General features: G+C 42.0%; 1 protein-coding gene across 2 annotated transcripts in view; it reads right to left on the bottom strand.

Annotated features, from left to right (window-relative positions):
* LOC146776281 (ATP-binding cassette sub-family C member 12-like) overlaps positions 1 to 25,195 on the bottom strand; it is a 1,395,717-nt gene that overhangs the window by 714,669 nt on the left and 655,853 nt on the right. For both annotated transcript variants that reach the window (XM_085639684.1, XM_085639683.1), the window contains exons 10-11: positions 15,215 to 15,322; positions 11,915 to 12,187 (exon numbers count right to left, since the gene is read on the bottom strand). In XM_085639684.1, coding sequence (XP_085495810.1) covers positions 11,915 to 12,187; positions 15,215 to 15,322 — 381 coding nt within the window. The remainder of the gene's footprint in view (positions 1 to 11,914; positions 12,188 to 15,214; positions 15,323 to 25,195) is intronic.

Genomic DNA, 25,195 nt, shown 5'->3' with positions numbered 1-25,195 from the left:
GAGTTTGGTGGATGGAGTACTCCATCACAAATGAGAAAGTGTATCTTGGCTGCTAAACGTTTGCTATGTTCACCCTATTGCAAGTTGAGCGAACTGTCTCCTTTGGATCTGTGGTGCCCCTGCTGACACTGCAGCTGGAAAGCATACATCAATGACCTGATAGAATGCTGGCCATCGGAGTAAAGACATGCCACCATCTACCCTTTTTAAGGCTTTCAGTACGATGGTTTTATTTTCTTTCTGTTACCACTAAGGAACACCTAGCATAGATTAACAGGCAAAATTAAAAGAATGACCTCCACCCCCAAGGAAAAAATCTCCCTGGTTGTGGGGGGTGTGTCATTGCTTCATTGTTTTTTGTTTTTTAAAAACTCTTGCTTTGAGAGTCTGTTTTGGAAAAAAAAAATGTTTTGTGGCTGGCCATCCACCAAACTGTTGTTACCTGCAGAGGAGTTACCTTGAGGGAGGTTCCAATGAAGGTACAAAGATCACCACTGGATCAGCAGTGATCTGTAAATATGGTGGCCCTCAGAGTGGCAGATGTAATATCATGTGACACACTGACAAACATAGGTGGCAACACCATAATCTAAATCACGCCCTACGCTCAAAGGTGAATGCTTGGATTGGGGCAAGTATGCAAATCTGTCCAACCAACACTGCAAACGTGGTGGCCACAAAATCTGGCTTTGCCCCACTTAGAGTTATTATCACCAAAAACAATAGCTTCAGTGGGACCAAGATGACGGCATATCTGAAGTTTTATCTACCCTTGCCAGTCAAAGCCTCTTACTTTACCGTGGGAGATTTTGACTTCCATTCTAGAGACTAGATGCCTGATTTATGATTTGACAGATGATACTTCATCTATGAAGATGCAGAAGGACATTACCTCCACCATCCTGATGGACTACTTTCTGTGAAATAGATAAGCGGCCATCCCTGTACATTGAAAGGAAATACCTTCATGGCGGTTCCTTTTATTTATTTAAACATTTCTAAAACGCTATTGCCACCTAAAAAGGTGTCCTGGCACTATTAACGAACAGATATTATACTGAACTTTGCAAAATGGATTAATGAGTGTAGGGTCAGGAGAGAGTTCCAAAAAGTTAAGAGGCTTTCAATAGAATAAGATTGTATGGGAGATTGTTCCACCGGAAAGAGGCCTGAACAGAAAAGGGTCTGCTACCTCATCAAGCCCACTTAAATCTGGTAAGAATAAGCAAGCTGGCTCTGGGGGAACGTAGGGAATATTTTGGATGATACAGATGAAGTTTATTTTGAATATAGACTGGTCCCTTCTGATTTATAGGATTCTGCACAATAAAGAGTGATTTAAAAACAATCCCCATTGGCATAATTAGCCAGTGTAATGTGTTCAGAGCATCAGAAGCTGAGGATCGATATAGTAAGATATGGTAATGCCAGTACCAACTTTGCTGTGGCATTCTAAATCTTGGATATACACACCAAGTAGTCAGTTTTCTAACTCAAGCATGCTCAATATATCTGCCTGTATCACTAGAATCCAAAAATGAGTGGGTATGAGTGGACGAATTTTCCTCAATGTTTTTAATAGAGCAAAAATGGTAGAGGACAGCTTGTAGACTTGATTGGTCAAGGAGAAGTCTCTATGAAATTGAAATCCAAGATGTCTTATTGCAGATGCAGCAGAAGGCAGTGCATCCTCTGACCGAGGCCAAATATTTTGGGGGAAGTGGGTGTCCTTCTGGTCGAGCAGCAGAGGATCTCAGTGTTGTTTCTTTTGAACTTCAAGGCACTTGCTGTGAGCCAAGCAGTGGCATAGTTCATGCTGAGATGGAAATTCTTAAAGGGTGCTAGAGTGGCCTGATCTAGTGAGTGTCACCCACGTAGCTCAAGAAGGTAAGCCCACGACAATAGATCAGTTGAGTAAGTGGTCTGAGATATATGTTAAATAAAGTGGGGCTCCAAGAAGAGCCCAGAGTGGCCCCTTGCTAAATATGTCTGAAATCAGATTGAAACGGAGAGATAGAGACTGCTTTTCCTCTTTATGCAAAATAGAACGTGCACCAGCTGAGGGCCAACCCCCTCACACCAATTTTGGGTAACTTAAAGATCAGAATTGTGTGGGAAATCATATTGAAGGGAGCTGGGGGGGTCTAATAGTACAAAGCCTACAAAGGTACTACCATACAAAGGTCAACCAACACAGAGAAAAAGCAGATTCAGTGCCATGAGATGGTCGTAAATCATATTGAGCTGGATTTAAGAGATGGTGAGATTCCTGATAATCTAGTAAAATTATGTTAACATGATTTTCAATGATTTTATTCTGTTATGGCAATAGTGATATTGGATGGGAATTATTTAAATCTGTGGAGTCTGTCGAAGACGTCTTTAATAGAGGCACAACCATAGCATTCTTCCACTCAACTGGGACAATGCCCAAGAACAGTAATGTGTTACAAATAGATCTTAGCAGCACTGCCATGGAAGCAGATGACAGTTGCCAGATCCTAAGTGGTAGAGTATCTAGTGGCGAGTATGATGAAATCAAGAAGGTACGAGTTGTAATACTGACTCTTTCTATCTATTGCAAGGCTGCTAAAGAGACGTTTTCCCTAGACTCATGAATAGAGGATTAAAGAATAACTAGCTCAGCGAGAGCGATGTCTATTGATTCTGATACCCGTGGTGGCTCAAATGAATCATCAAGCTCCTGTCAAGCTACTTGTATGTCAGGCTGTCCATAACTAGAATTCGGACCTCAATAACAAAGTGATGGATGCAATGCTCTGGGTCACATCCCAATCCATCCTTTTTTACCCACGTGGCACCTCAGGATGGACCTGGACATATGTAAATCAGTCTTGAACCTGTTCCAGTCGAAATAGTTCAGCCCGAACAGTCAAGCCAGGTCCTACCTGATCCGGAGCACAAGCAACTCAGGGAACGTTTCTCTCTCTGACTGTAGGAGCTGTGCCGGGGACGAGAATTCTCCCTGGGCTTATGGATCAACGTCAGGGATATGTATGTACACAAAATATCGTGACCAATCCCTGAGTGTGTCTTTCTGTCCATAGACCATCTGAGACAGAGTGCTAGAGGCACATGTAGCTAGAGTGGATCTGTGCACAGAGAGTACCTTGAGGGCTGCTGTCGATGGAGTGGATGTCTGATAAAAAAAATTGGTGTGAGATCATGCAGGTGTCTTAGGATTTTCAAAAAATTGTCCCAATTTAGGGTATCATGCCTTCTTCTGGACTTGTATTCTGGATGAAAGAGGAGCACAGCAGTGCAGGTTTCATGTTCCATAGTTAGATATCTGTCCTGGCACTGCCTGGGTCATATATGAGTGCCCAATGAGGTACCAGTACTGGGTTGCTCCATCTGTAATCCCTCGTCTTGCAGTTCCCATGGTGACTATGTGCACCAGCTTGCAATTTTCTACATTGCTATCTGGGTGCATGTTATGTTGTTGGGTCGTAACCTTAGGGAAACGTGGTGTTTGGTATACAGTGTCATGCTGTTCTTTGTGTATCTGATTATACACCATCCAACTATTTGAGCATGTTTGGACTGCAATTTATTTTCTGCCATACCTCAAATGGATCTTCGGCGGTCTGGTTGTACTATGAGCTGCGTCCACAAGCTCTGTTCATGAAGGAGGTGATTTGCCTGTCTAAGGCTGAATAGTTTCATCAGTGGCTGGATGGGGATCGGTTAAACTGGTTATGGGAGCATCTCTAGTTGTTTGAGTTTAGACTTTCCCATATTCAACTCAGTTGTCTTTTTGTTGGATATTGGAAATGCTTACAGAAAGGTTTCTGTTTTTGCCCGGAGGTGGACAAGAAGTATTTTCTCTTGTGGGCTCTCTTTGATTTTGAGGAGGCTTTGCTGTTACTGAGGGTCTGATCTTAGGTTCTGCTCTCCGTGCTGCGATCAATTTACATTTCATGGGGTGCATTCCCTGCCGAGACATTGAGTAATTGAATTTCACCAGCCACTGCTAATACAGTGGAGCAAGGGTTGAAAATCATTGAGACACCACTTGTGGGCTCTTTGTGTGTCTCGGGCTCTGCCTTGTGGCTGCCAAGCTGTCTTTTGCCTTACATCGTTAAGTCAGAGGGCAGTTTAGAGGCAACCTCGTCCTTTTCCACTCCTTTCGTTCGAGGTTATAATCCTTTGTGTATGTGTTTTACTATAGGTATTTCTTGTCGGGGTTTAACATGGAGACTTGTGCAACCTGGGGCTGGGAGTGCTAACACCTCAGAATAGGTTTCTCCTGATGATTTCCAGCATTTGGTATGTCCTTGCTCAAAGGTGAGGTTGCATGTACCGATAAAAGAATGAGAGGCTCCCTTGTCTTTAGTTCCGTCATTAGTTCTTTAGGACTTGAGGTAGAGCAGGGACAGCTGTCTAAGTTGGTGTCATCATATCTAAACTGCCTCTATGAATAAGCTGATTTAGTTTCTCTAATTTCGAGTCAATACTGGAGACAAAATGAGCAAGGGTGTTTGTGAGATCCACCTGTATGTCTAGTTTTGTTCAGTGGTAGTCTAGGGCTTTTACTTCTGTCTGTAAGATGTTTAATAGGCAATCCTAACACTGTGGACCTGATTAAGATGCCAGTCGGACCGGCTTCTGTGGTCCTGTCAAAGGTGGTCAGACTGTCGAAGGTCTCTTCTGAAGCCGTCGGTCCAACCACCGGATTACGATGCATACATTGTGTACTCCGGCTGATCGCTGAAAGACCGCCAACTCCGACAGCTTTTCTCTGACCACCAAGATAGAAGTTTGGAGACAAACTGCATCCACAGAGCTGTATAGGGATCTCTGATGACCGTCCAGATTGTGAGGTGATTTCCGACGACTAGACCATGAGGGTACGGCCGGCAGCTTCGAGTCGTTGGAAACCAAGGATTTGGAGTACATACTCACTCCAATCCTTTCTCTCTTGCAGTGTCCACCACAGATCCTTTCCTCCAGGTCCCCCCTACACCTCAGCAGCTGAATCCTGATGACAGCGATCCTGTGGGTACCAGAATCCAGGTTTGTCCTTCTGTGGTATGTATCCCCATTGACTGAACTGTGTGCATTCTGCCACACTCCAGGGATGGGGTGCACAAGGCATATTCCCACTGATGTTATGCATGTGTGTACATATTTTCTGTGAGTTTTGTACACATTTGCAGTGACATATTTGGGGAGATGTGCTCTGCCGTAGCTGCGAAAGCCACTGTAGCAGCTATTGCATCATAATAAGGCAGAGGAATGCTTTCTGGCATTGGCGGTCGGAAAGAGCTGTCGAAGACGAAGGTTGCTCCAACTGGCATGGTAATAAGGTCCTAAATGTTACTAGTTATCCTGGTTCCTTTAGTATGGTGGAAATTGTCACTGGTTTCACAACAGGGGGCAAATCCAACGTAGGAGGTTATAGGAGTGCTCGGTTGTTCTAGCATGTGTAATATGGACTTTTGTAGGTTAGATACTGCCAAGTTTGGTGGGCGGATCTTGGTTAAAATATTAGGCAATCCAAAAAGTCGGAGCAAGTAGGGTAAACAGAGGTCAGAATCTGACAGGCTCCTATTTTTGTTCAGGATTAAGAGATCCAGACTTGGTGAGCCTAGTTGTCTGGTTTGTGGAAATACACTCCTGCCCATTTTATCCCCTGCTCTAGCCTTGTTGTCAGTCACCAAGATGTTAGCTATGAGAGGTGACTGTGATGCAATGTCCTTCTGACTGAGCCGGGGCAACCCTTCAATATTCTCCAGGGCTGGTACCCTCTGCGTCTGAATGCTAAAAAAGTTAAAAGGCATTAGGGGCATTTGTGAACCCATGATGTTCTGCAGGCATTGGCAGGTTGACGTTTTTTGCTGGTAGAGCTGGTTTTCATGTTCTTGACGGTGCTGGCCAACACTTGATGCTTGTGCTTTCTCGCTGGGCAAAGACGAAGGAGGAGAACCCACAAGTCTGGTTTGACAGCACATAGCCCGAGCAGGCCTGAGTGGGCTGTACTTGTCAGGCAGCCAATTCTGAAGGCAACACCCCGGGGGAAGGAGCCTAGATGATCCTACAGTGGCCCTGTCTTGCTCCTGATGCCCGACTCTGAACTCGGATTACGAGGATGATTCAATTAAACAATTGATGGCTGATAATCCACTCAAAAGGAACGGATGGTATGCCCATCGGGCCAATTGATCATAGCAGATAGCGAAGTGCTGGAAAGTTTGTGGGTTGTAGATATAGGTGTAGGTACCGGGCCACCAGTCAGCTAGGGGAAGACAAGCAAGACAGAGAGGGTGCACCCCCACCCTGATCAAATATACACTGCAACTCCACCCTCAGCCGCCAACCCCTCTGTTCTCCCCAAAGGACTCACCTGCTGCCTCCTGTAAGAAATTGGGTTATTGGTTGATTGGGGTGTGAGCCCTGGTCAAGCAGCAACCACAATCCTTGTCAGGGTGAAGTAACTGTCATCCCCAAATAATTAACCTGTTCTCAACTGTCTGATAGTTTGGCACAAGACAGTTAGGTCTAATATGTATAAAAAGAGAAGGCTTCGGCCTAGCAAAATGTTTATTTTGCTAGGTCGAAATGGCAGTTTAAAACTGGACATATAGCCTGCAGTTGCAGGCCTGAGACATGTTTACAGGAGCTACTTAAGTGGGTGGCACAATCAGTGCTACAAGCCCACTGGTAGCATTCAATTTCCTGGCCATGGGCACACGTACCACAACTTTGCTAGGAACTCACAAGTAAATTAAATATGCCAATTGGGCATAAGCCAATTCTACCATGTTTTAAGGCGAGACCACAAGCATTTTGGCACTGGTTAGCAGTGGGGAAGTGCACAGAGTTCTAAGGCCAGAAAAAACAAATTCAGCAAAAAGTGGAGGGTAAAGGTAAAACGTTTGAGGATGATCATGCAGAGAGGACTAGATCCAACACCTGCGCTCTTGGCAGCTTCCCTGGTGAGGGCGAGGGTGTATGGGAAATTGAGGCTTAGGTGGTGCAGTCTGAATGCCACCTGGTCGGGGGCTCAGGGCCCATCTGCCCTGCCTTGTCCTGCTGCATCACAAGCACCCGGCCGCCTCCACAGCTCAAAGAGGTCTGCAGTAACATGATCTGTGAGGGGCCTGTCTCACTTCCTCTGTCTACCCGGGTGCTGCAAGGGTCCCTGGCTTCAGCTGCGAAGTCATTTAGCTGCAGCAGCACCAGCAGCAAGAACAGCTGAAAGCGATTTGGATGCACTCTGAGCCAGTCTTCAGAAAGAGACCTTGGCAGCAGCTGGGACTCTTGTCCTGGCTTCTGCGTGGCTAGGCTAGGTGTGGTGTAGTTAACCCAGGGCTGCCGCCCTTCAACATCTCGTCGAGTTATCAGCATTCCAGTCACACTCAAGGCATTAATACACAAAGTGATGGATGAATGCTGGAATCAATCTCAGCAACTGGCAATCGCTTGGGGTAGCATCCCAGTCCATTGTTTTTTATCTCACCATGCCATCTCCGTTTGGACTTAGCCATATGCATATAAGTTCTGAACCTGTTCCAATGGGAACGGTCTAGCCTGAACTGCCTGGACAGGTCCTCGCTGAGTCGTAGCACAAGCAACCCAGGACCAGTTTCACTCTCAAACATGCCTTGAGTATTTCCCCCCAGGATACATCAGTCATTAAGACACAGCGCCTTCAACATAATCAGGCCTTGGTTGCAAGGAAAACGAAACTACAGTATGAAGCATGGGATAACCTTGCCCTTGCAGCAGAGACTAGGAACACTAAGGGGCTCATTATGATGATGTAACGATCGCCACCGCCGAGCCAGCGGTGGCGACCGTTACGCCATCCTAATGAGAAATACCCCGCCGTACTATAATGGCAGGGGTATCGCGGCGGACGCAAAGTGCATCTGCCTCTTTTCTGCGGGCCGGCAATCGTTCTGATTGCCGGCCGGGCGGACATGGGCCACTAATATGATGGCAGTCACGCCATCCATATTAGGATGTGTGCGGTGTAAGGCCTTTCCATGGCGGCGATGTCTCCATGGCGGCGATGTCACCATGGAACACCCCTCCATTTCCTTGCACAAGGTGGCAGGCACCGCGCGGTGCCTGCCACCTTGTGCATGGAAATGCATAACATGGCAATTTGACATTGCGGCGGGTGCTGCTGTAAGAAGCACCCGCCGCAATGTTAAACTGCGGAATGCGACCACCCGGGTGGCGGTCGCTTCCTAATTCGCTGTGTGACCGCCGCATATCTGGCGGCCGGTCCCAATACCGCGGGGATGACAGGCGGTCTCAGGTCCGCCCGCCATCCTAATCGACCCCTTAGTTGTTCGGAGATACTGTGAATGCCCCATATTAAAAAAAATAAGATTTCCCGGAGTTCAGCTATATTGTCCCCTGTGATAGTGTGGTAGTTCATTTCTCTAATATTTTTTGACAGAATGCAGAGGATACAATTAGGCCGGTAGGCGAATGGGGGGCTGCAAAGCTTGAAACTTCCCTTCCCAGTGCAGGGGAGAAGGCTCCTGGGCCAGACGGAGTGGCAGTTGATGTGTATAAGTCTGCCCCCGACCTTTGGGGGCCTATCCTTACCAGGATTTTTAATTCAGCATCGATGGGCAGTATTCCATCCTCCTGGGAGGCATCTACTATCATACCAATATATAAAAAGGGGACAGAGTCGATCCTAGAAATGATCGCCCAATTTCACTCCTACACTCCTAGATAAAGGTAAGGAGTAGAGTCTGGGTTTAAGAAACAGCTGGGAACCATAGAACAATGTATAAATCTTGAGCTCCTAATAGGGAAATACACCAGGGCCAAATCGGGAACTCTATATTTATGCTTGTAGACCAAAATCTATTGTGGGCAACATTGATCTCTATAGGTGCACTGAGACCATTCGTGGGGTTTCTTTCATGTCTTTATGAGAAATTATCCAATCAAGTTCATTTTGGTCCCACAGGTGGAATGCACGCCACACGTTAAAGTGGGGCTTGGCATCCAAACTGTTTAATCTTTCAATTTGGTCTGACCCCACTCGGTTTACATCACTATCTACGAATAGGACAAAAAATATATTTTTCCAAACCAGGTTGGACAAATGTGAGTTAGCCTATGAGAATACATTATTGGTAGTACTCTATAAGTCCTTGGATAATCAGGAGGGGATAACAATTACCTAGTATATGTAACCAATATGAAGCACCGGTTTGTGCTAACTAGGCTGAGATGTGGTATAGTGAATCCCCTTGTTACTTTCACCCATATGAGGTCCTGCCCCTCTGACATATATTCTTGTCCCTGTGATGGTCAGAGCAAACGAAGCACCATGCACTTTCTATTGATTTGCAAATTGTATCAGAATTTTTGGTCACTATATTTGAAACTTATGTTTATTGTCCAGAATGTTAGATCTCATAAAGCTGCAATGAAATACTTGATGACCCTAGGCAATCTGTATTTGTGTTACAATATTGCACTTTTTATACTGAATGCTATGAAGTTAAGAAAAGCATATTGTAATGGTAAAGGAACAGAGATATTTGTAGTTTTATCTTCTTTTAATCAGATTTATATAATTTTATTTAGACCTATTTTATTGACTGCTGCCCAAATACAATTGATTAAATGCATATGTGAACTGTAGGAGATGATTGATCGTATACTGTATTGTGTTTTATGTACTAAATAATTTGCGGCTATAAATGATGTGACCGTTTTTTTTTTTATTATTGCCTGTATTTATATAGTTGTTTGTATGAGCCTTTATTTATGTACTTTTATGGTGTAGTGAATCAGCCACTTTTGTGGTCTGACACCCTATGATGACCCTCAATCACCACCATTCTGTACTGACTTAAGTTTGTTCTGCCTTTTAGTGGAATAGTCTTTCCAAGAATAGAAGGTATGGGATGTTGAGGTGCAGTCTTGTGGGTGGTGGTGCACACATGTGCTCAATGTGGTATACTGAGGGATTAAGTGTATAATGTTATTTGGGTTAGGTGAATTATGACTTTGACCTATTGGCTTTGACGTGGTCTAATGTCATTCTGCCTTCTGACTTTACCTTGCTTCTGTGCGCACAGTGGTGCTTGTAAGTTGTGTGGATGAGAATTATAGGTGCTCCTTTGACATGGTCTCATGTCATCTTGCTTTTCTGATTCCATCTTGCTTTGGGCCTTTGTGTGCATGGCTTAACTAACTCTGAAGCCATTTTCTGTGAAGAAGAGGGCATGTTTTGCTTTCCTGCTGTTTTTCGCATTTTACTGACTAGAGAGAACTGGTTCTTATCAGAGGAATGTACATGGTTTGACTTTTAGTCATAACAGGGGCCTGATCAACCCTTGGTCTGACCTTGAAGCAGGCTGGTACTGGCTCTCATGAGAACTAGGGGTCGTGGCTTGCTAGAAGCTTCGCTGTGTTTTGAATGTGTATTAAAAAGGGGAGTCTACACTGGCTCGGTGGAAGTTCATCCGTGGAGCAGACGTGCTGTCACGGAAAAGTGGTGTCACCTCTGAGCTTTCGCCCGGTTCAAGCAATGGACTCCCCTTGAACAAAGTGGGGTGAAATGATGGAGCATTAGGTGAGGTGTCTCTGCTACTAACTGTCTCTTGATTCTTTTCTGAATTCTTTCCTTTCCTTCTTATTTCTGATTCTTATATCCATATATATATATATTTCTAAATATATATTTGCCTTGATTGATATTTGCAATCATATTATTGATGTGTTAGAGTCTGCTATGTTAGGTGCATTTGGCTTACTGTGTGATGCTATTTACTAATAAATACATCCCAGATATACCAATTCGTCTTTTCCTTGTAGCAGGAGGTGTGAACTCTTCTTGGCCAAGTATTCTGTTGTAGAAGGATGGGGGAATTCCCTTCTAGCAGGTAATTGTGTTATAGGAAGTTGGCGCTACTCCTGATGCGTAAATTATTGTTTTCTTGCCTTGCCTTTGGGGGAGTGTTGAAAGTTTGCCCACCTTAGGAAGTGCTGTGTATATGTTATATTCCATAAGTTTGGAACTGATATTCTCGCCCTGGGAAAGTGACGGTACATTCCTTGGTCCAGGGGAGATCTAAGGTTTGTCATTACATATGGTTGTTCTTTCAACCGAATAAAGTTTATGAATTGAATTGAACCTTAGTTTTAATGTGGTGCACAACCCCTTTCTTTTTATACAAGAACTATGAAGTTGTTTTTGTTATGGCATACTCTCACACCAGTAAGTGCAATCTATTGGTTAACTAATAAAATCATACCAAATAACCACAATTCATAACAATCATCCACAACAATTGATATATACATAGACATATAAGATACATCATGTAAATACTTTATAACCTCATATACAGTTAGAATCAGCTCACCTTTTCTGGTAATATCTTGACTACTGCTTTAATAATCTTAACAGCATATCATGATATGTGTTGTTCGAATGTGTAAAGGTTCTTAATTGATTTTTCATAAATAAATACATTGATCCACAAAGAATCTTTCTATCTGCCCTGTCTGATTTGCAATTAGCAGCCAATGTTTTGATTTCCTGCTGCAAACAAAAACTGTTTCCCAGTACGTTAGAGTTGTAGAGTTGACAATATCTAGGCAACATTGTTAGCCCTATAAATAGCTTATTACTATTAACTTTCTATTGTAGTGGCACTGCAATCCATATACAGCTGTTTAAATAACATTTGATTTGGTTGAGCTAGAATTTTTTTTTATTACAATTTGTAAATCATGCAGTAATTGATGAGTGGCAAATTCATATTTATCTGGAAACCAACACTGTGGCCAAACACTCTCGTTTTTTCAGAGACCTTAAACATAACAGCAGAGTTACTTTTGCAATGTTTTATGCATTCATGTATTGATGACTGATTCTGTGAGATGTGTTGTAATGAAAGCCTACCTTTTGTAATTCTAAAGTGATGTCGTGCAGTATGGTAGAAGAGGAAGTCTTTCCCGATACCGCAACCTCACCCTGTGAGAAAGGGTCTGGATTTTTGAAGAGAGGTTTCTCATAGATGCCATTTTCATATGCGACTTGACCATTAGTGATTCCAGTGTTTTCATCCTCATCCATGCCTCCCCACGATAGCGTGGCATTTTTCATTTGAAGAGCATATTTTGAACCCTTTTCTTTCTTAATGTAAGGTGGGGAATTTTTCTTCAATAGAATGTTCTAAGAAAAATAAAACAGGATTACATTACATTCACTCAATCTTAAATGAATACTGTGTACGGTTAAACACTGGTGAAAAAATCAAATATTAGAACAATACATAGGCAATGTACGGGACAAGAACAAGTGTGGCCAATGACTTACATTGTTCTATCAAAATGTGAATTTTGTTGGAAGGAATGACAATATTCTATCACAAAGTTTTATAGAACAGAGGCATAATCAAGAAAAAGCTACTCTTATTTTGAACGTCACCCAAAATCTCGTGCAAATATGGACACGCTAATGTAGTAAAGATATGTGTTGGACAAAATATATTGAGTTACTAAAATCTAGGGTAAAGCATAACCTCCTTCTTTAAATAGTTTTCTTTAAATTCCAAACTTTTGTCTGGTCTTTCTGGAGCATATCTTGTTTTGTCTACCTTGTGTTATGAAATGCAGATAGTCGTTAGATTTTGTAATATGGTGTTCCAATGTGTGAAGGTTTCAGCAACACTCAGACACTTAGGTGAGAAAAAAAGGTTCAAAACACTTTGATGCCGTGTTGCCAAATGCTCATTTTGTAGTACAATTTGAGCACAACGTGGTTACCCCACTGTAGGGAGAGTAAGGGCCCAATTTAGAGTTTGGTAGAGATGGAGTTCCCTCTTTGCTAAACTGAAGGTATGCCCACCTCATTTTGAGTCGGGTTGACCTTCAGGATGTCGATAGCGAAAACTACTCCGTAACCGCTTCCAATATACACCACAGGCGGCCCAATGGAGTAATCGCCGTCTGAGGTTTTGCCATTTGTCTGCCCACCCTATTTAGAATGGGCTAACAAATGGCAAATAATTTTTCACTGTCCGTCACCACCTGGTAACACCTCCCTGGAGGTAAGTGGAAGTAAAAACTCCAAAATTACTAGCACGCCATAATAAAACAACCGTGGCTTTTTCTGTTTTCAAAAACACAATCCTGCTTTGGGATTTTGTTTTTTGAAAATAAAATTACATTGAAAGTTTGCCATTAGGCCCTATCATATTCAGGCAGCTGTCTGCCAAACTATTAATGCATTGATAGAAACCGTGGTGAGAGCAGTTCTTTCCAATGCAAGAGATGTCCGCTGGGCCGGCGGACATCTCTAGGTTTTCTGTCAGGGTACCAGAGAACCTTTACTCCATCGCCCTGATGGAGTACAGACCAACCTCTGCAGTCTAAATCGGCCTCTAAATCTAATTGCACCACCACACCTTTAAATAAGTTAAAAGAGGACTAGTGAAATCTCTTTCCGTTAAAGTACAGAAAGACAAATCATGAAATCAGACCCATTTGGGTAAATTATTGCTTCAAGTTTCACCTTTGGTTACCTTGGGTAACTGTGGACAAGCAAGAGGTGCTACACAACCTCAAATGAGCTGCACTTGTCACCTACAGAGAGAGAAAAAAATCTCACAATTCCTCTTGTATCTACTTTTGCCAATAGATTTTTATTCGAGGGTTTCAAAGTGAATTGTTTACAAATCTGCCTAGTTTTAAGAAGAAGAATGTAAAGTGGTTTGAACAGAGCCAGCCCTTTACGCTGGCATGCCCAGACATTTGCCTGAGATGCAGGAGGTAAGTAGCAAAATCCTGTCTCTTAAGTAAATTATGATATCATAACTTGATTAATTGGTTGGCAGTGTGTTTCTTGGAGAATACATAAAGTAATCAATAAAGTAATAAACATGTTGAAGGCTGTTACTAAGACATACCTAAGTATTTGTTTTATAGGTCTTGTTTTTTTTTTTAAGCACTGATAAAATGCAAACCTATTCATGTAAATACACAATACCTTTTCAATCTACCAGTCATAGTAACTTTGAAAAAATCCACTTTGAGTGTGTTCTAAGACTGAAAGAGATGCATGTGATTTACAATTAAAATGACAGTGTATTTGCAAGTTTGTGTGTGTGTTTGTATGTGTGTGTTAAATGTGTATGTTCAGTGTGTGTGTGTATATATGTGTGTGTTTGTGCACTCACATGCATGCATACTTAAAGGCCAGGAAGAGGATTCTGTAAGGGAGAAATGTGTCATTTTTGTCGAGTGCAGTAAGAACTTTTGGCCTACCATGGCCAGGACTGGACACGTCTTTCATTCCACCGCTTATTTCTCCAATGGGCTAAAGGCCTTGGAGACCTGTTTTTAAAGTACAGTACCACTCTTGGTGCATCTGTCACTTTCCCCTGTTCACTGAGCAGTAGCATCTGCTACCGGACTCGAATGGTGGAGTGGGTGGTGGGCGGGGACAAAAAAAGAAACCATAAACAAAGAAAAAAACGTACCTGAAAAGCCCGCTGTCTCTCCTTCATCCGCCGTCCATCCGACATCTTCCTGCACTCCTGGCCAGCAGCAGGAAGCACCCACCCTCCCTGCCTCCCCACAGCTAATTGCAATGCTGCAATGCAGCATTGTGATTGGTCTGAGTGCATGGATCGGCGCTCAGACGGGGACTGGGAGGGTTTGCACGTTCCTAACCAGGCTGTGTAATGCTGCCTGGTGGGGGACATGCAAAGTGGGCAGTGTGCAGTGTGAGACGGCAGGCCAAGCAGTCCTGCACACTTCAGGAGTGAAAACTACTCCTCTCCCTACTCCGCCAGCCCCTCCCTGCCTGAGAGCCACTGAAGTATATAGGAAAAATAAAATGATAATAACAATAGTTATTATCATTTTATTTTTCCTTTTGTTCAGTGAGTCAACGTTCCTCCGCCTTAGAGGAGGAGCCGCCACTGTCCCTGAGGTAATTTGCAGCAGGCATTTGGAGGCTTCAATAGAGAAAGAGAGGGAGGGAGGGGGGAGGTGGAGAGAAAGCCATCAGCGAGAGAGAAGAGAGAGAGGAGAGGAGAGAGAGAAAGAATGGATGGGAGAAAGAGAGCAATTGTTTGAGATGACAAAGGGAGTGGGGTGGGTTTGAGCATTTTTGCTTGTGCTACTTTTGGTTTCCCCATCCGCCCATGACCATGGCAACACAATATTTTAAACCCACAGGTTTGAAGTGACGTACCTTTAATCTCTGAAGAGAAACGTTTGCCTCTGCGACAGATTTAATCGAAAATGGCAAAATGGCAGTCGTAAACCTCATGACGTTTAAAAGGGAAATCAAAGTAAATGCCTGCAATCAAAAGAAAATAAACTATTAATTGGAGGAGCGACAACGTTACACGAGCTCACGAGGCACATTCCTCACTCTCTCTAGCACACATTATCAATGTAATGGGAAAACATTGTACTTGTAGGTTACATCATATACAAAATAAAACAGTCTTGGCCCTACTATGACTTGGCTGGAGCTGCATCCTCTGATGGATACCGCTCTGGTCAATTACAGGTTTTGTAGTGTCGCTGGGCTCATAATCATCAGGTCCTCACATTCTAGGCCAGGGATGCCGGATCCGAAATCATAAGCAGAGGTGCAGGGCTGCAGGCAGCTCTTCTGCTGGGCCCTTGCCGCCCACATATTTCAGCTGTGTGGAGCTGAAGAAGCTCCCCACACCTGATGAAAAACAATATCTTCCCTACTGCTGCGCCCCAGCCCCCTCCTTCCCTCCAACAGGCAAGAGAAATAACCACTGGAGCATTTACAACCTCCTCCAAACAGGTGGTAAATGTTCACAGGTTTGGGCTGTTGTTTCCTCTGGAAGGGGGAATATGTGGAATTGGGTGCGGTATTCCAGATTCTCATGTAATTCCCCATTCCGGGAAAAGCAACCTGTAATCCTTGTTATCTAAAGGGGAGAGAGGCCTAGTATTGTAAATTCCAGCCCAGGTATATCCCCCCAGAGATAAGGGGGAACTCCTAATAGAGCCCAACAAAGATTGAAGGGGGCATGTTGTCAAATGCTGTATGTTTTAGAAAGAATTGAATTGACATAAATGGCTTAAGAAGCATACAGCTTAATCCACAAAAGGCCCAAATTATATATTAACTTTTGTATGAATCAAGCAGTTCGCTATGGAAGAGTGGGTTGATATCTCAAAACTCAAACTAACCAAAATTAACTGTTACAAAGAGACTGAGAGAGAGGGTGAGGAGGGGTCACTAACCCTAGGATCACAGCAGAATTCACTCTCTGAAGCACAAACAATTTAAACTATACAGTTTAGCTATAGCAAAACAAAGGGTAGAAGGCATGAATGAGGGCATGTGGAGCAGAAGGAATGAGCTCTAGGCAAGCACGCCACTTGTATCTTCTTACACTCAAGCACTGAGACCTAAATATAAAAATACTCCTTACTGTTACGAAGGATTGTTACATATTACTGTTGTGCAATACTTTACTTTTCCAAAGAAGTTCTGCAACTGCCTCAGGTAGTCTGTTAAATCCTGTGCCAAGCCATTATAGTGGGGTGCCTCATCTTTTTCTTAGAGGATGAGGCGCACTCATGTAGGTCAAACGTTGCAAATGAACTTAAGAAAAGGATACATCTCTCTCTGTGGTGGAGATTTGGCTGCAATAAATCGATGCTTTTCCCTCTAAGAGCCATGGATTCTCACAGTTTCTATAGAACCTTACCTCTCAACTGCACTGCCATAACTCAGGGAGCCCCATTTACTGGGCTCTCCTACTTCTGTCTCTATGGTTTGAGGGAGTATTGGCAGTTATACACATTGTTATAATGGCATTGAGAGACCAGTAAAATGCATGTTCAGGGGAACATAATGTTGTCTAGTTCAAATGAGGAAATATAAATATTAGCAAGCAGAGAAAAAGTGAAATGAAAAAGTCATGCCAGTGTTTTCACCCTGGCCATTAAGGTCCGGAAAGTATGGGGGTAAAGTCACCTCTTTATGAAGTTCAAAACAGAGCAGTACATTATGTGCTTTAAATGTTTTACGAAGGGTAAGGAGATTAGACTGCTTTGATTTAGTCACATTACTAATCAAGAGGGAAATGTTGTGGGTTCTAGACCTTTGGTCACTTTCAATTGGCATGCTGATCATTACTCATTGGTCATCCTTTAGCTCTTATTTTCTCATGATTTTAATCATAGGAAATTTAAGCCACTATTATAGAGAGGGTATTTTCTGTTGTATTCGACATTCACATACTCTTATTGCAAGTTACCATATACCATCTCCCTTCATTGTCTCACGTTGTCCCTCGTAGGTGGATACCGTTTAGAAAGGTTCAGATTTGAAGATTTGCAAATTGTAAGCTTTTCTTGAGCAGGCAAGGGAAGGAGGTCAGTCCATATTCACTGGCAGCACTTTACTATATTCCACAAACTACTATATCATTTAACTTAACCATCACCACAAAATTGAAGCTAAAGAATTTAATTAAAGTGAGCCATGTATGAATCAAACTAGAATGACAGGAACCAAACAGACTGAATGTGCAGGAGGTGCAGAGAAGAACTTTCCCTCAATATAATAAACAGAACAGTGGATAGTTTTATTGCAGTATAGAACCTGCTGCAATGCATTTGAACTGCAAAAAACGTTATTAACTTGTCTATGAAAGTGAAAGACTTCATGGGGTTTGGGTCATTCCAATCTGCTCTCATGAAGATCAAAGTGAAAAAGGACAACATCCACATCTGCTTGTAGAACAATACGGGTAAAACATCATCTGAACAGACTGAAGTGGTGGCAAAATCAGACTTCGGCAACAATCTGATCATAGGAAGCAAACAAGGAAATACAGATATATGGAGAGCAGCCTTAAATGCCTTTTTCATAGAATTGGCTATGAAAAGGCTCAGCCCAGTTTCCTTTCCCCAACTGCTCACCTCTCTCAGCCTGTCTCCCAGTTACCACTCTTCTTTAAGATGTATGAGCACCTTGTTTCCAACCATCTTACATGAAACCTCTCAGTGTGCAACCTACTAAAACCCTTTAGAATCGGTTCTCTATCCTCATTTCTCTGATGAGTCTGCCCTCTCTAACGTCTCAAAATCTATCATCACTTCTCATCATAACCTCTTATCCTTTATTCTCATACAGCTCCCTGTGTTAAGAGAATTTGATACAGTCGACTAAAGCTGCTTACAACTATAAGTTTCCTGGACTTCAAAGAAACAGCAGGCTTTTGGCTCTCCTCCTGAATCTACAACCTGTGCTTCTCTGTCTCCTGCACTCCTCTCATCTTCCACCTAACCACTGTCCATGAGAGTCCCTCAAGATTCAGTAGTTGGATCCCTTTGATCTCTAAATTCCTGGGAACTCTATAAAATAACACTTCACCTTTTCTACTGTCATGTCGAAGTTGCCAATAGCTATTCTCCACCCATCCTTCTTATTATTTCCTTACCCAGCCAATGTCTTATTTCCTACCAGCCACAGGCTTGTAGATGTCACTCTATTCACTCATTCTAAGCTCATCCTTATCCAATACACTTCCCTCTTATCACAGCATGAGTCTATCTATCAGATCCATACTATTTCCTGACATTCTCAATTCTCTTCCTTCCCAGAGAATTTTGCATTTTCTTGAACCGAAGTATGATCACAAAACTGTTGTATCTTCATTCTTCCATTGCAGCAACCATAAGATTTCAGAATCTCAACATACACATAATCCACTTCTATCTCCCCATTTACAAAATGACAGCCTTAACAATGAGTAAATGGAATCTGCCTGTTGCAACCTGCTGATCATCCCTAAACCAATTTGACCTGCTTTTAAATGAAAAACCTTATGAAGACAACCACAAACTACCCTACATGTCAAAAAGGGTACAGCAGTGATCAGATCCACAGCACTTAGGTAGGTGGTTGCCACTGTTCTCCTCACAATTTTAAGGTGGATAGATGTTGTATTTTTCAAACAACTTAAAAGGGTTGCAAAGGTCCTGATTTTAAAGCGAAAATCCACTTTCAGAGAGAACTTCAAAACAAAACTTCACATAAACATGCCAGAACCACACTTTCCTTACACATTGATAGATGGAAAATATATGGTATTTGTTAGTAAGGATTTGATGATATACTGTACCCTACATCAAGGTTTTATCATAGCATTGATTGCTAGATGAGGAATGGGATGTGCAACATCTATTATAAAATTTGAAACAATGGGGCAGAATCACCTACATGTGAAATCATAAACAGAGGAGGTAAAGTTATCTCGGGTGCATTGGCTGGATCAGGGAAGGGATATGTAACCTTGATTTGCATAAGGATGTCCTCAATTGATGCCAGCAGTTCAAATCTTTATGATGTCTCCTTCACAAAAATATTTTGCAGTGCCTATACTAAAAACTAGTTAGCATATAAATAAGGCCAGCACACAATAAACACCCAGACTGACAGTTTATCTACCCTTCTGTGCAGGTAGACTGTCTCCAGAAGCCAGGATAAAGGGGCACCCAGACAGTGCACAGCCACTGACTTTGCTGACCATGACACACTGTCAGTGTCTTTGGAGGTCAATCCCAGGAGTGTCATTTAAAAGAAATTGTTACAGAATATTTTTGTAACACTTTTTTAAAAAGCTTTTTTACAATTTGTGTATATCTTTTATTCTCACAGGTGCATGGGCTATCACCTTCTTCTTTGTTGTTAGTGAGTATTATGAATCCATAGGTGGAATGTTTATTTTGATGAAATTTTGTAGATCATGGCCCACTGAGGCAGGACTTTGAAACTGGTTTATATAAGCCCACTTGGGCATCGCCGGGCAGTGAGCAGCATTTGTATATGGAAATGATAAATGGAATTGTAACATATGCTAAGTATTTTCAATCTGTATCTCATGTAAGCTTCTAAAATCATATATGATTATTAGTTATGTGTGTATTTAATTACTTTATTTCGAGCATTTGTATATACAGAATGAATTGTGACATTTATTTAAACATGTCTACAATTTGCAGCATTTGGAAAGTGATTGTATTTCTGAATATTTACTCGATGTTACAATATGGCCCCCATGATTCTACTCACTTTCCAAGTCACGTTGTGGTGATGTAGTTCACTTTCTATTTTTATGAATGTATTCAAAGATGGAAGTGTGTAAATGGAGCTTTGTAGACTGTGATGAAGGCATAAGCCGAAACGCGTTGTTTTGCCATTAAAAGGGTATTTGCAGCATATCGGAGTGTCTGGCATTTCCTACTGACGGGGAGGAAGATTCTTTGATATATTAGGATTATCCAGTAACCTGAGCCAGACCGCCCGCGTGACAGCCTCTGCAAACCGGAACTGGTGTGTGAAGATAAATATATATATATATATATATATATATATATATATATATATATATATATATATATATATATATATATATATATATATATATATATATATATATATATATATATATATATATATATATATATATATATATATATATATATATATATATATATATATATATATATATATATATATATATATATATATATATATTATCTACTGGCGGTTGCCAGTAGATAGTTATAGTTAGGACCGTGTTTCCATAGGAAATCCGCAACATTCTATTTGGAATAACTTTGGCGCCGATTGACGAATCCTCGCGAAATTTTCAAAATAGGTGGGGCGCTCCGCTCCGCTTGTACCCTGAAAGTCTCGGGGGGATTCGTCAAGCGGAGGCTGAGAAAAAAGGGGGGTCCCAAAACGCGTTTTTCCCATGCAATTTTCCATAGGGACCTTTAGTCCAAGGTACAGCCCAAACGGCTGAACAGAATTACTTTAAATTTGGTAAAGAGGTAGTCCTCAGGTCAGGGATGTGCCTTTTGCATATCTGGTGTCAATCCGTTCAGTAGTTCCTGAGAAAATCAAAAGTAAAATCATATATATATCTTGGCGGAGCCTAACCACACATCTCATCGTGAGATCTGATTGGCTGTCAGCACTTCATCCAAGAAGTGTTGGCAGCCATCTTGGGACCGATATACATGATAGCACCTCATTAAAAAGCCTTGCAGTTAATAGAAGATTTTAAGACTTTAGTTACATTATAAATCATTTGTTGATGGTCCCATACTCATTTTAGGAATTGTGGTGTGTTCTAAGGTGATTTTACCATGTGAAAAAGCCTTCTGCTGTGATATCATGAATCATGTTTGAGAGAAAACTATTTTCTCATGCTTTTCCCACAGACGTTTGGAAGGTGATCAATAAGCTAAACTGAGAGCATATTTTCTGTAAATTCACATTATCTTTCTCAGTCATGGGAGAATGAAGTCTGACATTCTCAGTAAAACATGTACATCCAACAAGGGCAGAGACTGTCAGTTGATTCCTTTGTGTTCTACTGCAGCTTCCCAGAGTGTTCTAAAGAACAACTAGAGCGCTAACAGTCCTACTTATGACAAAAGTATGGCACACCTGAAGCCATCTTGGTTGGAATAAAGTGGTAACTCTTAAAACATTTAATTTAAAAAGGAACAAAATGAGGGGGTTCATTTTGCCATAGAAAGTATGATTAGTGCTGCAGAAAGAAAAGTTAGGGCACATTTTGAGTGACTTCCCAAATCCTCTTCTATTTCATTAAAACATTCTGACATGCAGACTGAAACATGCATTTTCAATACCAGCAGCAGACTTCCCTGGTGAGCAGTAGCTTTACTACAGTGATCTAATAAGCAACTAGAGTGCTAACATTCAGAATTTATGGCAAATGTGTGACACATCTGAATGCCTTCTTAATGGAATCAAAGTAAAAAACTGAAAGTTTTTCCTACTGAGGAGACTGCAGTAAATGAGGAAATTAGGAAACATCATAACAAATAAGTCTCCCAAGATGGCCACCAGAGACAAAAGAGCCCAAATGTAGCCCAAATATCACCGAGATGTAGCCCAAGTATAGCCCAATGACAGAATGTCCCAGAGCAGTGGTTCCCAAACTTTTGACTCCTGAGGACCCCACTGAGTCACCACTGGAAGTCGGGGACCCCCAAGCAATTTGCATGATTTAAATTTCAAACGTTGAAACAGTAATTCGAAAAAAATAAACACATGTGTGCACACAAAACAAATACTCAAATTACTAAGGATTTTAGGAGAATATTTACAAACCCCTACCACCATGGAAACAACACTTTTTGCAACGTTCGCGTGTCGATAGGGGCTTCGCCTTATTTACAAGGCAGCTGTAAGCCACTTAACATGGCTTAACGCTGCCTTGTAAATAAGGCCCTCTTTCGCGCAATGCTTAGCGTGAAAGGGGTGGGTTGTGGGTTTTGCAGTGGGTGTTTCACCGCAAAACCCATTGATTTTGATGCTGCCCCCTATTCACAGGGTCAGCGTAAATAGAAGGCAGCGACAAAATTAACACCAGGGAGAACCAGATCTTAACTTGGCGAAACAAGGAGGAATGCTTTATTTCTCCTCATATTTGGTTTTTCAATGTGTGCTGCCTTGTGCAGCACACATGGAAAAACCAAAACGCCTTGCATTATTTATGTTCAGGAAGGTGACCCTTCCTACACATAAACAATCATTAAAAAAATGGCATTTTGTAACTTTCATGTGTGCTGCATTAAGCAGCACACATACAAGTGACAAAACCCCATTTCAAGATTGTTTATGTGCAGGAAGGGGGATCTTCCTTTACATAAACAATCTTCCCCTTCACGCAGACATCCTTGCACTGTGTTGCAAGGGTGCCTGCATTGGCGCTACACTGCTAAGTATAGCACCAGCACAGGGCGAAATGTAGGGCTGCACTATATTCTTGTAAATATGGTGCAGCGCAGCGTTTCTGAAGTGGCGGCACGTGTCGTTAAGCCACAAAGGCTAACGACACGCTCCACCACTTCTTTTTTAAATATTCCCCTTAGTATTTTATATTGAAAGAATTTGCAAAAAAATAAAATTTTAATGGGAAGGTTGGTGCTGCATCTCTGTGACTAACTTTTAAATGGTTGGTTTTATTTCGCAGTACGAGGCTCCTACTCCTGCCAGGGCCAGACTGGGAACCCAAAGCAGCCCTGGCAAATTTTGTCAGACCAGTCCCCATACGGTGCACACCAAGTCCATTGAGTGTGCCTGACCACTACAAAGGGGGCTTTGGGAGGCTCTACCCCCAAAGAAATTTAGGAAACAATGGTGCAGTCTACAACACGTTTATCACTTTACATCACACACATATAGAGACAATTAATCATAAGTGTAACTCAGTGTATAGAAAATGTTACATAAGGCAAAGGGGACTACAAGGTGAGGATTCACATGACATTTATACTGGTAGGCATTTTTAAAGAGTGATTGGTCTGGAGAAGCACAAAAAACTTGGGATTCAGAACATAAGACAGTGGTTAGCATTGACTTTAACAATAAAAATGTATTTCCACCCTGGTAAACCTTTTTAGCAGCATCGGGATAATGAAAGACAGGGAAAAAACATAAATTACTAACTTGTACCATGCAGTTTGCAAGCAGCTCTTTGATGACAGTTTATAGGTCACTGTGACAAAAGGAGTAACCCACTCACCTATGCACATAAAATACTGTATTTAAAATGCATGGTACACATTCTTTGTAATAGGCATATTAACCCTCTGTGCTACATTAGATTACTCAAAGCTGCCACAGGACAAAACTCATCTCTCTCCAGCAGGTACATTAATCACTGGTGTTATCTTGACACTTTTATTGTTGCTGGAAAACTGCTAATTATACAAGTGCAGTGCTTTTTAAACTGCTGCCTGCGGACCCCCTGGGAAAGTGTCAGGGACCCCTGGGGGTCCCCGGACCACAGTTTGGGAAACACTGTCCCAGAGTGTTCTAACGAACAACTAGAGCGCTAACAGTCTTACTTATGACAAAAGTATGGCACACCTAAAGCCATCTTGATTGGAATAAAGTGGTAACACTTAAAACATTTAATTTGCAATGGAACAAAATGAGGGGGTTCATTTTCCCATAGAAATTATGAATAGTTCTGCAGAAAGAAAAATTAGGGCACATTTTGACTTCTCAAATTCTCTTCTATTTCATAAAAATATTCTGACATGCAGACTGAAACATACACTTTTAATACCAGCAGCAGACTTCAGTGGTGAGCAGTAGCTTTACTACAGTGATCTAATGAGCAACTGGAGTGCTAACATTCAGAGTTTATGGCAAATGTGTGACATATCTGAATACCTTCTTGATGGAATCAAAGTAAAAAACTGAAAGCATTTCCTACTGAGGAGACTGCAGTAAATGAGGAAATTAGGAAACTTCATAACAAATAAAACTCCCAAGATGGCCACCAGAGACAAAAGAGCCCAAATGCAGCACAAATATCACCCAGATATAGCCCACATGTAGCCCAATGACAGAAGTGTGCAAAACACTTATTTTGTGTATTTGCAGTTGTATATAGTGCAGACTTGTCAGGTATTGGAGTGCTTTACATGAGCATTGGTTACATCACACAAGATCAAATTCATTCTGATTGTAGACATGGGGAGATTAAGTGATTTGACCAGAATCACAGAATGTTGAGCTGAAGCAGAAACTCCAACCTGGTTCCCCAGTTGCAAAGTCTGCAGCTCTGGAAGTAACACCACATCCTCTCCCCTAGGTGCAACATTTAATCAAGTGGTCATCTGGATAAAAAAACAAAGATTACAAATAATTTAAAAGTTCTTTGTCGCTATTTGAAAACTCAGAAAATATGTCCTCATTTTAGTTTTTTAGAGCACTAACCATAATTTTGATGCAAATAAGACCCTCTCAAATATGTAATTTCTAAAGGAAATACTCTAGGTATTACAGTTTTGATTACATCAAGATGACGTCAGGCGTTCCACACTTTTGTAATAAATATAGAATGTTAGCAATCTAGTTGTTCATTGGGATACTGTTGAGAGGCAGAGGCCAGGGGCACGGACTCTGAAAATTGAAGGCAGGTAGGAGAGTGCAGAGGCAACAATTTGACCACACTGGGCAGGCAGGAAGGGCAGTGGCAGCACAACAGACTATGGAGGGCAGTGGAAAGGGGGGCAGGGGCAACAAACCAACAATACAGGACTGGCAAGAGAGGCTGTGGCAATATAATAGACCATTGTGGGCAGAAGGAAGAGGCAGTGGTAGTACAACCATACA

Source organism: Triturus cristatus, chromosome 12 (assembly GCF_964204655.1).
Source record: "Triturus cristatus chromosome 12, aTriCri1.1, whole genome shotgun sequence".
In the NCBI taxonomy this organism is placed as follows: domain Eukaryota; kingdom Metazoa; phylum Chordata; class Amphibia; order Caudata; family Salamandridae; genus Triturus; species Triturus cristatus.
Note: the sequence above shows the minus strand (reverse complement) of the source record. Positions and strands in the feature narration are given on the sequence as shown.